The sequence below is a fragment of the Eurypyga helias genome, unplaced genomic scaffold (genome assembly GCF_000690775.1).
Source record: "Eurypyga helias isolate BGI_N326 unplaced genomic scaffold, ASM69077v1 scaffold115, whole genome shotgun sequence".
Taxonomy (NCBI): domain Eukaryota; kingdom Metazoa; phylum Chordata; class Aves; order Eurypygiformes; family Eurypygidae; genus Eurypyga; species Eurypyga helias.
This window is the reverse complement of record NW_010250567.1, coordinates 22,304-35,764: the sequence shown is the minus strand read 5'-3', so window position 1 is coordinate 35,764 and position 13,461 is coordinate 22,304. Positions and strand designations below refer to the sequence as shown.

The window sequence follows — 13,461 nt, the reverse complement described above, 5'->3', positions numbered from 1 at the left end:
CCCCGGCTAGGGGCTGCCACTACTCTGGCTGTGACACCAAGGAAGTATTGGTGCGGCTCCAGCTCTCTGTGATGGCAAGAGGATGCTCTCCGGCAGCATCCCTATTTTCTGGCCCTCTCTGCTCATCAGTGGTGTCTCTGGCCTGGCAGCTCAGGTGGGCTTCCCTCCCTGCAGGAAGGAGTGGGGCCTGGAGCCCTTCCTGCCCCCCTCGCTCCTGCAGCTCATCAAAGAGAAGAGCCTCCGGAAATCCCTCTCACAGCAGCTCAAAGCCCACCAGAACCCGCCTGGAGGCACCAAGGTGAGTCTGACCCGCACGGCCACTGCTCAGGGCTGGTGGGGTGGCAGCGTGTCCCCTGCCCCAGCCATCCTGCTGTCCCCAGCTGCTTGGGGACTCCTGTTATTGCTGCTTGAGTCCCCTTGAATGGGAAATAAAACCTGGGGTGACAGCCAGGCAGCTGTGCTCTCTCCTGAATCGACTTTTGAGAGCTGATCGGGATTTCGAGGACTGCAGCGAGGATCAGTGGGGTGAGGTTAGCCGAGAGCCAGATCTGAGCTTGGTGAGAGCGGCACACATCACTTGAGCCTGTGTTTGTTATCTCTGCTTCTGGACTTGGAAAGCTCTGCAGGAGGCTGCCACTGCCTCGGTCCCTGCAGCTGTCAGAGCTCCCAGGGGGGGTTATATATCGCCCAGAAGGGCTATACATCTCAGGGGGGATTATACTTCCCCAGGGGGGTTATACCTCAAGCATCTAGGCTCCTCCCTGGCTGTGCCTCTGCTCTGAGTTACCCCCCAGCCTGTCCCTGGCCAGGACAGCAGGGGAGCAGAGACCCCCTCCACCCCATGTCAAGCCCCCCAGGCTCGGTGCCAGCACAGCCCATGCTCCGAGCGTCAACGTGCTGCGCGCCCCTGCTTGGGACCTCCCAAGTTTGCGCCAGCCTCTTGCATTTCTTCCCCCTTGTGCTGGTAGTGCTCACCCATGTGACGTGTTTTGTCAGGTCTCCATGGCGCAGGCGAAGCTGCAGTACCTGAGGATCCTGAACGAGCTGCCCACCTTTGCTGGGGTCCTCTTCAACACAGTGGGACTGGTACGGTAATTCAGGATGGGCTGGGAGGTGCTTGGCACCGGTCTTGAGTGTGCGCTGGAGGACAGGGGAGATGTAGCACCCACAGAAACTCCATCCCTCTGTCTATTGCTTTGCCCCACTGGTGTCCAAGCCCATCCAGAAAAGCCTTCAGAGCCTCTGCTGACAGTAGGTCAGATCTTCAGCTCTGCAGGGTCCAGGTTGGCTCTGCTCTTGCCAGCCTTTTGGGCAACGAGAGAGCCTGCTCTGTGAAGTCAGAGTAGTCCCAGCCACATGCATATAGCTTGGTCCTGCCCTGGCAGCATCCTGCCATCCAACTCGGAGAAGGGCCACCCTTGGCAAAGGCCACTGCATTCCCTGCTTTTCCACACAAGGAATACTGTCTCCATCAGCAGTGGTCCAGCCTGGCCGCTGCTCGGCAGCTCTCAGGAAGCTGCCGCTGCCGTGGCCCACTCATCCCTCAGCTCCACCAGCCATCCCCACCCATCACCCAAGCCCCTCGCTTTCTCCGCAGCAGGAGGAAAACCACTGAGCCAAACAGGAGAAGGGTGGATCCGCTAAGGCTCCCTGTGGCCTGACTCACCATTCCATCCCTCTCGCTTCCACCCAGAGGTCTCCATGTAAGTGTGCAGCGTTGGGCAACTCACCTCTGGGGTGGGTACCCTGGCTGCTTTGTTATCTCTTACACCAAAGCCATGTTGCCGAGCCAGCCTAGGAGTTGAACCACGTGTAAGTGGTTAAAAGTATTCCCTCATCCTCTTCTGCGCTGGTCTGCCAGCTCCTCTTCACCTCCAGCATCCTTCCTCTGAGGAAGATCTCTATTTTCAGTCAAGGCTTTAGTCATTCTTCTATTCTGAAATGCATTCACTTCCTTCTCTCAGAGGCAATGTCAGATCAGGCAGATTTGTAACATGCTCTTACTTTTCTGTAGTGACACCGGCAGGCCTGAATATTTCATGTGGACAGTCAGTTCAGTGCTTTCATTTTAAACAGTCTTGGCATCCACACACCGTTCCCGGCTCTGAAGACAGGCTCAGGAAGGGGGTTCATGGCACCAGCTTCACCTGCTGCTTGGCAAAAGCCATCCAGGACCTGACCGAGCTGCTGCCATCGCAGCTTGGCTCCACGAGGGAGCCATGCACAGCCCGTGCAGCCCCAGGGTGTGTTTATTTACCCCACTCCATCTCCATGTCTCTCTTTCTCCATGTGCCACCAGGACGAGAAGCAGCCAGCCACCACGCTTCTGGTGGGACCCCGGCACGGTATCAGCCACGTCATCGACCTGAAGACCAACCTCACCACGGTGCTGTCGGAGTTCAGCAAGGTCAGCAAGATCCAGCTGTTCAGGGAGAACCAGGGGGTGGCCCGAGTGGAGACAAGCATCCTGGATGCCAAGGTAGGCATGGATGCCGCAGAAGCAGGCGCCGGGGAGAGGGGCCAGCACGGAGGCTGTGGTTGGGGGCTTCAGTGCTCAGCTTTGAGATTGTTCAGGACACTAGGACATGTCAGAGCATCTTCTTGGAGATGTGTAGGGACTCAAAGCCCCTTTCACATTGCGGTCATGGGGCATGTGGTCTGCGGCGTCTCCCCTGCCTGTCTGGCTCCTTGTCCCGTAGGGGCATGGACTGATGCCAAGGGTACGTGGTGCAGGCATGGTGGCATTCTGGCCATGACTCAAACACCTACCCAATGGTTTGAGCAGGGTCTCTGGGGGAGATGGGGGTGATGCAGGCCAGGCAGGTAGCAGGGCCCTTTGGAGGCAGGTCAGCATCTCGCCTCTGCTCAGGGCTGGAGAGGAGTGGTCCGTGGCCATTTCTGGGCTGGGCACAGGTGCTGGAGGGGGCTGGTGTTGTTTTGTGCATTGGCAGCGCTTGTGGTACTTGTCAAGCTACACACCATCATTGAATGAACTGGAAAGATGGGACGGGGGGTGTCAGGCTCAGAGTGCGAGAAGAGATCGCTGGGCATCCCTGGGCATGGGTGTCCCTGGCTCTAGTAAGTCATTCCCCAGGTATCTTGTCAGCTGCCTCTGTTATCCTCCTCTTCAGCCCACGGAGCAGTCTTTCCGCTCCTTAGCGTATATGGCCTCCTGGGCTCTGCGCGCTGCCATCCCCTGCTAGTCATTACGTGGTGCAGTGCTGGTCCTAGCAGTTGATCCCATGGCCAGGTCCTGCCACCCCTCCTCGCCCCTCGCAGTCTCCTGTCTCTCTTGGGTCCCAAACCCTTCAGAGGGACCATCAACAACGCAGTCAGAGCTTTACTGGCTTCTTTCCTGGTCCAGCAACCACAAGATCCTAAAGATATCTTCCACTGGCCTTTGCTCAGGTTTTTAATAAGCAAGGACATGTCTCCGGCAGATTCACAGGCAGGTAACCATGTGCCTGCTTCAGGACATCCTCTGTTCCACTGCCTTCCCGTGCCCAGCTCTTCCCTGCCCCATGGGGAAGGACAGAGCTGAGAGGCAGCAATCTGACATCTAATTGCCAAGCCTCATCCTCTCCTCCCACCTTGAGCTCAACAGGGCAGAGTTATGATGGAGTTTGGGCTGAATTAGACAGGAGCAGTGCTTGGCAGAGGCTGTGGCATGCCATTGCATCTGCCACGGTGGAGCTGTGACCGCTGTGGGGCAGGGGGATGCACAGCAGAGGGGGTGTATCTGCACAAGCCCTCCAAGCCTTTGGCTGTAGGTCAGTATTGCTGCCCCTGCATTCATCCCTTTTCCCAAGGCTGATGAAGCTGAGCTGCTGTGCTGGCTGCCTCCGCGTTTCCTCATCTCCTGCAAGGTCTCCAAGCCTCAACCCTCTCTGCGGCCCTTTCCCTGCACTCTCTATTTCAGCCATAGCCTCACAGATGTAACCATGGTGTATTTGTTTAGGATTCTCCTGCTGCCTCCTCTCCTGGTGGATTTTAGCACCTCCTCCCACCAGGCTCATTAATTCCTGCAAGTCTGTTTTCCTGCTGCCGCTGTGCCTGGTCCAGTGGCTCTGCTGAACTGCAGTAACACCCCAGTAGCCTTTGCCGGAGCCACGCTCATCCTCACCCCCTCTGCTTCGGCTGTCCCCTCCAACAGCCTCATCCACGAAGCCCATTTTTGTGTTTGTAATTCACTGGGTATTTGGTGAACTCTGACATCTCTAATATTCCCTCATCTGCATCCCACTGAGGTCAGTTGCCTAGGTGGAGTCCTGGTGTCCTGCTGTGCCTGTCTTTACCCTTCAGAGCCCTCAAACCTCACCCCTGCAGCCTGGGCAAGTGGCAGCCCTCCCTGCCCAGGCAGCCCCCCCTGCCCAGCCCCTCCAGCTGCTTGAAGCCCACCGGCTCTCCTTACTGCTTACAGAGCAGGTATGACCTGAGATACTGTTTGCACCGCTGAGTAACCCCTCTGGTTCCGCCTGGTGCCCACGCCCCTCAGATATGTGTGTATAAATCACAATATTAATACATTAATAAAAAGCTGGTTGGAGCACGGCGTGTTCCCACTGTCACGTAGCTCCGTGACCATCTCACCGGCTGTGAGACAGGTTGAGTTAGCTCTGCTCAGCCCTGGGAGCGCATCGAGGTCACAGTGGGGTGCACGGGCCCCTCTGGTGTCACCATCCCCTCCCTGTCATAGGGGAGGGCAGTCGTCGCCCCCGGCACAGTCCGGTGCACGGCAGAGACTGGCCGCAGGAGCAGCAGATGTGCTGGAGGCTGAGGTGATGCGACGTCCATCTGCTATAAATTAGGTGGCGATTCCCAGGCGGCTTCTCCACGGATCCTGCAGTGCCGCTCCCCTCAGCCGTGCTCTGCAGCAGTAATTAACTCCCTAACACCATCAGCCCTTGCCTGCTGTAGGAGTTGACTCTCTCCCATGTCCCCTCTATGCAGTCTCCCAATTGCTGTGTAAAAGGCAGCTCACAGACAACTTGTAGCACGCACGATGGCTTTATCTCCCTAAGGAATTCTGGGCAGCTGCCTGCAGCCACCGAAAGCCCCTCTGCCTGCCTGGAGCAGAGGGAGCATCCCATTTGTGAATCTCAGCAGGCTCAACAGCACCCTGCCACTGCAGAGGCTGCTGTTATCTGTCTTCATTTAGCCGTTATCCAAAGGGCTGGATTTTAAAATCAGAATGTCTGCTCCAAAATGAGGCATATGCTAATCCTACGCAGGACAGCGATGGATGAGGCAGGCTAAGAAAAGCAGGAAAAAAGATCATTACTTCACGGTGCTAATCTCCGTTCTGCAATTATTCTATTGCACTGAACGTGCCGCTGGCTAAAGCCCTGGGTTGCAAATAAATCTCGTTTCTACCGTGAGTCATAAACCGTTAGAGGGTTGCGCTCAAAGTAGTGTCCTGATGGCGCTGGGGCCCTGCGCCTAAATCCGTATATCGCCCTGGAAGCCTGCGGGAGCCCTGCGGATCGCAGAGCAGCCGGGAGCATCCCCCTGGGGCCATGGCGCTGGGGGTGCCTGGTGCTGCCTCGCGAGATGCTGGTGCTGGGGCAGCTCCAGTGTGTTCTGCGGGTAACGGCGGGGATGCGGGTGAGCCAGACGGAATCGGTGGGGTGGCGGCGGCCCATGGCAGCTGCTAGCTGGGTTACTGTGGAAACCGCAGATGTTCGGTGACGGTTAAGGGATTTGTGCAGAAAGGCCATTTTGAATTTTTAAGTGCCGGGTTTATTGATGTTGCGTAGTTGATCCTAAGGGTTAAAAAAAGGGGTCAGGTCACAGAGGAGCCATCAGCCGGGAGGACAGCACACCCCAACTACGTCAGCCGGCGCCGCCCGAGCATCCTTACCCGCTGCTCACCCGCAACCGCAGCCAAGAAGTACCTGCCAGGAAGGGGCTGGGGGAGATTTTCAGGTAACAGCAGGTCTGGGGAGATCATAAACCATTTGCATTTAGTTCAGGAGGAAAAGAAATGGTGTTTGTCTTATAAATTATTTACAGGGTAGTTAATTGTTTTGTTTTGGAGCTAGTCCATCCTGAGCTTCATTTTCTGCTTGAAACAGCTTATGTGGGATACAAACCCAGGGCTGGTGCTTCTGCTTTGCTTTCCTTAGGTGTTTGTCACTGCAAGAGTGGCAGCAAGGGGGGCAGATGCTGACAGGACCCCTTGTAGAGGAGCTGCACAACCTTGGGACAGAGGAACAAAAGCCCCTAGTCCTCTGCTACAGGGTCCAAGAAGGATGTTTATTCCCTGAAATGTCCGAGGGACCTGCTGGCAGGAGAGAAGCAGGTTTTGCCTCCACAGCCATGGAGGGAGCGGGGCAGATTCGTTTGGAAATGCTGGGAAAGTTCACAGCATGGGGCTGGGGGAGGACAGGATGGTGCTTCCCCAGCTGCACTGCAGTGGTGCAAGCATTTTGCAGGATCGTGTGGTCATTCCCACCTGACAAAGTCCCCCCCTCTGCTGAGGCCGGCACTTCTCCACTCGTCTTCCTGTGCTCCAGACTTGCTGGTGTTTGAGCGTTGATTCTGAAGCTCGTAGATTCGCTGGGGACAGGGGGGTGGCATATGGTGTCTCCTGGGATCTTTATGCATTAAATGCAGCTTGTCTCAGTGGTCTGGGGGCCCCATATCTCCTGGGGGCTTTCCCCTCAGGTGCACGGCAGTGCTGGGACCAGCATTTGAGAGGGGCCAATGCTTCTGAGCCACCTCAGGTTTGGGCTTCCAGGCACGTATCTCTCCTTCTCCCCAGAGCAGGACTGAAAAATCCTCTTCTACCTCCCAGCATCCCGGGAAGGGCAATGTCAGCATCTCCTGCCCAGCACCCGGGCAAGCTCAGCAGTGCTGATGGGGTGCAGGGGAGGCAGAGGGGCTGCTGCTCACTGCGCTCACCCAAGCTCCCTGGTGCAGGAGGCATGGGCAGAGCTGCTCAGCTCCACTGGCACATCGGAAACAGCTCCCCACGTCCAGCCGGATGACTCCAGCAGGTCACAGCCCTGACTGCAGCTCCCGCAGAAGCAAAGTTCTTGCTGAAATGCCTTTTCAAATGCAGCATTTCTCCTTTCTGATTTACACAGCTACATGCCGCTGGGCTTTTATTATTAACAGTCTTGATATTGGCAAAAAAAGCTGCCAAAGCCCTCTGAATGAAAAGGCCTCTGGAATGAAAGAGGAACACTCGGGGGGCAGATGGATCGCCTGAGCCTGGACAGGCTTCTGCAGTTTAAGGGAGGAGGTGTCCCAGGCTGCGCCTCGTCCCCGCGCCGGGCTGCGGGGCAGGAGCTCAGGGCGGCTGGCCGTTCACCAAGCGCAATTCAATCAAAGGCATCGGGGTAATTGCCGTCGTGTTTCGCAGCAGGGCCCACAGCCAGCCAGTGCTTTAGCCGAGATCAAGAGTCGACAGAGGAAAACAGAGGAAAAATTAATTCAGAAACGTCCCTGGCTGCCGCTGTGCCTGTAATCTGGCTATTGATGTTGGTGTCCCGGGGGCCCCGGCGTGCTTCCAGCCTGCCTGCTTTTTATTTCAAAATGCTGCCGTGCATGGGGGTGCAGCCTTCTCCTCCTCCCCTGGAAGGAGCCAAGTCCTGCCCATCTGCCACCCCTCACCCTGGCAATGGATGGGATGGTGATCCCTCTGCCTCCAAGCCTTCCCCGCTGGAGCTGGCGGCAGCGGGTGCCGGCAAGACCGCAGCTGACCCCAAGCCCAGCGGTGCTTCCCCCCGCCAAGGGTGGCTGGGGCGTGCTGTGGGTGCTGAGGCGGGGCATGTACCGCACACACGTTCGTAGCCTGGGAATGGTGGGGAGCCCCACTGAACTGGTGAGGGCAGGCAGGGCTGCCGTTAGTGCAAGCAATGACTGAAGCCCATCAGATCTGTCCTGCGCGAAGAGCGAGGCTTCGGAGCGACGATGAACCTGAAGGCTCCGGTTCACTAAGCTGAATCCATCTTTATTTGCATTAAGCTGTTCTGAAACACTGTCATCTTGGGGGAGAGAGAGAGAGAGGGATTGAGATTTCCTTTGGCTCAGTACCTGAGGTGGGAGGTGTGGATGCAGTTCCCCTCCCTCACAGAGCCTTTCTAGCGGGATGTAAAGCAAAGCTGTACCAGCACGTGGTGCCAGCCCCGGTGTCACCCATAGCACTGCCTGTGGGCACCTAGGATGGGAGCCAGCCAGAAGCACAAGTGTCAGACAACATGTGGAGAGTTTTCACGCCTGCAAAGCCAAATTTGATTTGTTTATTTAAAAAAAAAACCACCAACCAAACAAGCAGACCTCAGGCACCCAGTGCTGTGGGCAGGAGCTCAGCCCGATGGTGCCGCAACCTTGTGAATCCTGAGAACCGGCTTCAATGAAGAGGAACGTGGAGGATGACAAAAGCACTGTCAGGCTCTGGTTGTTAGAAATCCCACAGGGAAAAGCACAACCCCTTTGAGTAGCCCTCGGGGAGATGAAAGCCGGCCAGGGTGGCAGCTGCAGCGAGACGGGGGGATGTCGGCTGGACCTGTGCCCTCCCCGGCACACAGCATCGCTGCAAGGGGATGTAGCATCACCACTGAAGCGGAGAGAAGGGGACACCGACACGTTTGCAGGCTTCAGAGGTCCCTTTCCGTCTGCTGTGACCTTTTGTGGGACCATGTGGAGAACAAGGAGGGCATTCAATGCTGGGTGAACAGCGGCGGCTGCTCACACCCTAAGGAAGGAGACGCGGCTGCAGAAACCTGAAGGTCTGCTGCTAACAAAGGCGGGAGGTTTATTGATCAACAAATGGGAATAATGGTCCTAATCATAAGCAGCCTGGTATTGATAGAGCTGAGTTAATAATGCCTAAAGGGAGGGAAGGAAAGGTCAACGTACAAGTGAAAAATTGACTGCTGTCTTGTTAGGCGTGGATGCCTATATTGTTAAATATAAACTTGGCAGCGCACCTCAAGTAAACCAGGGACATAAATTATGTAAATTCATCTCCCACCTTTCTACCGCTCTCCATTAACGGAAGCAGGGTAAGACCCAAAGTATGTGATAAAGGAGGGAGATTAAAAGGAAATGTGTATAAGCTTAAGGGCTATAGCATCCATAGAGCGGGTCATAAATTAATTTAAATATGAGGACTGTTACGATCCTCTAGCATAACCCTGCCTGTAAAATTTCCTCCAGACATTCTTATATGAAACTTTCACCTTTGTCTGAGCAAGAGAATATCCTTCAGAAGGACATCAAGGTTTGCTTTAAAAGCAAGTCATAATAAGAAAAGCACTATATCCTTAATAAGCTAATGGAAAACTCATCTCTCATATCCAGTATAAATGTATTTTGTTTTGCTTTCCAGAAAGACTGTTTGCCAAGCAGGAAAGTGAAAAAAAATGTCCTTTTCTCATTAGGACTAGAAAATCTAGAAAACCAGTATGAGTGAAGGATCAAAACATCACTAATTTCAGGCTGGTATTACCTATTTAGATGTAGAAAGGGCATTCTCTTTAAAATTTGCTTCTTTTCATGTTGGCATATCACAGATCAGAGATGAACTTTTACCTGTGCATCCCACTGGGAATCTGATGTTTGGCATTTTTAGAGCAGTATGGTTCTCCCATTAAGTTCTGTGTAAAAGCAGCTTTCATCCTAAAGGTGCTGCTGCCCTGACCAAAGTCAGACAAGCATTTCTGCTCTGACATCCCAGGGAAGCAGAGCCCTTGGCCACCAAAGTATGAGTCCTCGCCGCTGTTGCAGCGAGAACGTGCCGGTGAGGAGGAGGAAGAAGATGGGCTGGTTAGCAGGAGACACACCATCGGTGTGTGGTGGAAGGATAACCATGAGGTTCTCCTTGTTAATAACTTGGTCCCCATTGTTGATTAACACCATCTCCGGATTAACAGCTAGGAAAGAGGCCCTGCACTTTGTGGCCGCTTCCAAAAAAATCAGTGCCAATGGGGTGGGGAGAGGGTCTTAGAGGAACAACACTGGTTTTGCTCCTGCAGCATCCTTCCCTGCCTGCTGGCTGTTCACAGGAGTCTCTCTGCTCTGCTGCACCACCGGTTTAGAAAATTTAGAAAGATTCATGCTCTTTCAGGTCGCTGCCTTTTTGTCAGATCTGGTTGAGAAACAGCAATGAGCTAAAAAAATTGCAGGGGAGGCAGGGATGTTGCATGAGCTCCATCCCTTTGGGGACCAAGCCAGTACTGACCACAGGCACTAGCCCTCACCGCTCCTTGCAGGATGTATCTGAAGGAAAGGAGGTCAATCCCATTCGCCACAAGACATGGGCATCACAAGGAAGCCCAGTGCATAGATTGCAGTCCTGCAGTGTTGTTACTTAGAGCAGCTGCCTGCAAAGCTGCCCTGAATTTACCATCTAAAACCCTTAGCAACATGTGTTGGAAATCTTTCGTGCAGCTGCTCAGAAAGTCAGTGTTTGCTCAGCTTCCCTGTGCCCCGCTATCTCCGTGAGATCTCACTTGCCTTGCCTGCATGGAACAGGACGACCAAGATTGCTGATGTCTAAAATCAACATTTCCGTTAGCTGCCATCCCTGTCACCTCCTCTCCGTAGCATGGTTTCCCAAGAAAACAAGGATCGTGTTGCCTCTTGACCCCACGAACCACTTTCAGATCTGTTGGCCACTTTCAGGGAGATGGGGCAGCAAGGTAGAAGTCTGGAAGGCTGCGGTCTCCGCATGGGAAAGAGATTCAGTCTTGTACCCCCACGTGGGAAGGGGTTACAGACACACCTCTGTTAGTGAGCAGCAGGGAAGCCGCTGAGGCCAGGGGACACACACAACCCGACAGCAGCAGCTTTGCTTACATTCCACACCTTTTTAAACAGCTGATAATCCATCAGCCGGCCACAGAGCCCCGGCAGCACGGGCTCCCGGGCCATGGGGAGCCAGCTGGAGTGCTGCCAGCAGTACCGGTGGATGGCTTCAAGCTGCCCCTGAAGCGATTTAATCCCTCATAACAATATTTGAACGCTTGACAATTAGAGAACTCTCACGCCGCTTGCTTGCCAGGATGTGAGAGTAACCATTTCTAAGATCCCTCGCTAAGCTGTAATGCTAATCAGTATTAAGGTTCCTCTTTTTCAGAGCAGAGAGCTACAATTAACCCCGGCATGCCACACCGATTGCTGGAAGCCAGTCTGGAGGCTAGTCTTCCTTGGAGACCTGGCACGGCATCTTGGGGGAGTTGCGTGTGTTTTATTTGTAGGCAAAAAACACCAGTCGCGGTGGTTGTGTCTCAGTCCTGGCTCCTTTCAGGAGGACTGATCCAGGGGCTGCTTTTTGCCAGCAGGAACCTACAGTCCCATCTCTGGGAGCATCCTGAAGCAAAGGTGTCTGAGCAAAGATGGAAATAAGGCTGGGTCTCAGAAGTAGGGGTGACACTCAGCCTTGGTGTCCCCAGGAGCTAGCTGGGAATCTCTTCTGTGGTGGAAACTACCACCCTAGTTTTCCTTTTGAAAGGGAACTTTTAACCTGCCTCAGCCTCTTCACTTAATCCCCCAGTACTGGATACTCATGAGCCATTGTCTCCCTGCCCTTGGTGCTTGCTTCCTTTCCTGTTGCTAGGACTCAAACCCTCGCTGCTGTGTAACGGTGGGGGGGGGAATGCACAAATGTCTCTTTATTCAACAGATGGCTTGAAAAACCCAAGAAGGCTTAGCCCTGTGTAGAAGGCACTTGTTTTAAGGATGCTTCATGAGGCAGAACTGGAACACATGGTTTCCTTTCATCACTTATGTCAAGCTGGGCTGAGAGATGTCACCCCCTCCCCTCACCACTGCATGCCTGCCTCCTTCGAGCTACACGGAGAATCTCTTCCCTCCCTCTATCTTGATACTTTCCCATTGATCTGTGTCATCTCAGGTTTATTTTCCGTGATGCAGAAAGAGCCTTGTCAAGCGAGTCCCTCAGCAGAGCGTGTTCACTTGTCGGGTTATTTCTCTTCCACGTCGGGTTGTTTCTTTTCCTTTCTCTTCCTACACAGCAGCTGAGGAGGGAACTTCTTTACCATGGCCCTAGGAGGACTCAGCCCCTCCCGGGCTGGCGTGGAGTGGGGATCACACACAGCTCAGGGCTGATGGCTTCACACCCAGGTTTATTGCGGTGTATGGTCCAGCGCGTGATGTGCTATAAGGCCTCAAAAACGCGAGTGTTGAGCAGAGTGCAGAACTGGCCAGAGGGTACCAGGAACCTCCTGTGTTTATACAACAAGAAAACCAAAATAGCTTTAATTCTTTTAACACTGCGTAGGCTGAAGTAGTTTTTAAAATGGGCTTGGTTTGCTCTGGATAGGATAAACAAGATCTTCTGAGTCCTGGGTGGCTGTCAGTGTGCAAGAGACCAAGCGTGGCAGGACGGGCAGCCCGAGCCACAGCAGCAGCTGAACAGCCCTGTGCCTGGGTACAAAGCTCCTTTAGGCAGGGGTGCTTCGTGCAAGGGGCAGGTGAGGGCGGAGCTGCCTTGCCATAACTTTATTGAAGGCACTGTCCATTTTTTTTCCATCTCTAGGGTCTTGGACTGAGCGTGGACCGCTCAGCTGAGCTATGCTGGTGCAGGCTGCTCTGCCCAGCTGGGTCCCAGCAGTGCATGGGAACTCACTGGGCAGGTATAGAGTGGATCCCACCCTCACACCTTCCCTGGGCTAGCAAACCTTCTCCGTGGGACAAGCCTGGGAGTCGGGGAGTCATGGTGTCTGCCGCTAGATTGTGCAGCGAGGTTATATGTGGCACACAGATAGTGTCTGATTTTTTCATTCTCTTTAAGCAAAGACCTTTTTTAGCATGAGAATAAATGCTCTCCTAAAAGAGAAGACACCATCTGCTCCTAAGCACAGATTTAATTTTCCAAAGGGTTAGATTTAAATAAGATCCACAGGCTCAGAGTGGTGGCTGGGGGAGCCTGTAATAGGTTTTTGCCCCCTCTGCATCTTGCTGGAAGCCGATATCTTAGTTTATGGGAGGGCGATGTGGTGCCTGCAAGGCACCAGGGGTTCTGGCAGCTGGAGACTCCACAAACTCCCCAGGCTCCCCAGGACCCGATGCTTAAACTGGTGCTTGCAGGGAAGCTTGGAGCAAAGTAAATGATCCAGAGCCGGTTGCACGGGGGGACCTGCCAGGCATAGCCTGTGCCCTGTGTGGCTCCACATCTTTCCACATTCTTAGGGAAGTTAGCAAGTGGGAATTACAGCTGCAGCGAGGCACTTTCTGGTGCTCAGCGATTTGCTGGGTGATCTGGAGCAATGACATGCACCTGGCTGGCTTTTCCTGTGTGGGTGCTAAAAGTGCCAGCCAGGTCATCAGTCACACTGGTGCTGGGCCCTGGCACAACCCCTTTGGAACACTGGTCTGGCGTCGGCTGAGCCACATGGCCCACGTGCACTTTGCCTCTCTTGTCTTCCAGCCGCTGGTGCTGCTGATGGAGTGGCCTGAAGCCACCCACTTCCCCTGACTCATCCCAGGCTC

General features: G+C 54.3%; 1 protein-coding gene across 1 annotated transcript in view; it reads left to right on the top strand.

Moving 5' to 3' along the window:
* FRMPD3 (FERM and PDZ domain containing 3) overlaps nucleotides 1–13,461 on the top strand; it is a 30,907-nt gene that overhangs the window by 6,096 nt on the left and 11,350 nt on the right. Inside the window, 4 exon segments of the mRNA XM_010151698.1 lie at nucleotides 175–298; nucleotides 997–1,086; nucleotides 2,300–2,479; nucleotides 13,400–13,445. Of these exon segments, the coding sequence (XP_010150000.1) occupies nucleotides 175–298; nucleotides 997–1,086; nucleotides 2,300–2,479; nucleotides 13,400–13,445 (440 nt within the window).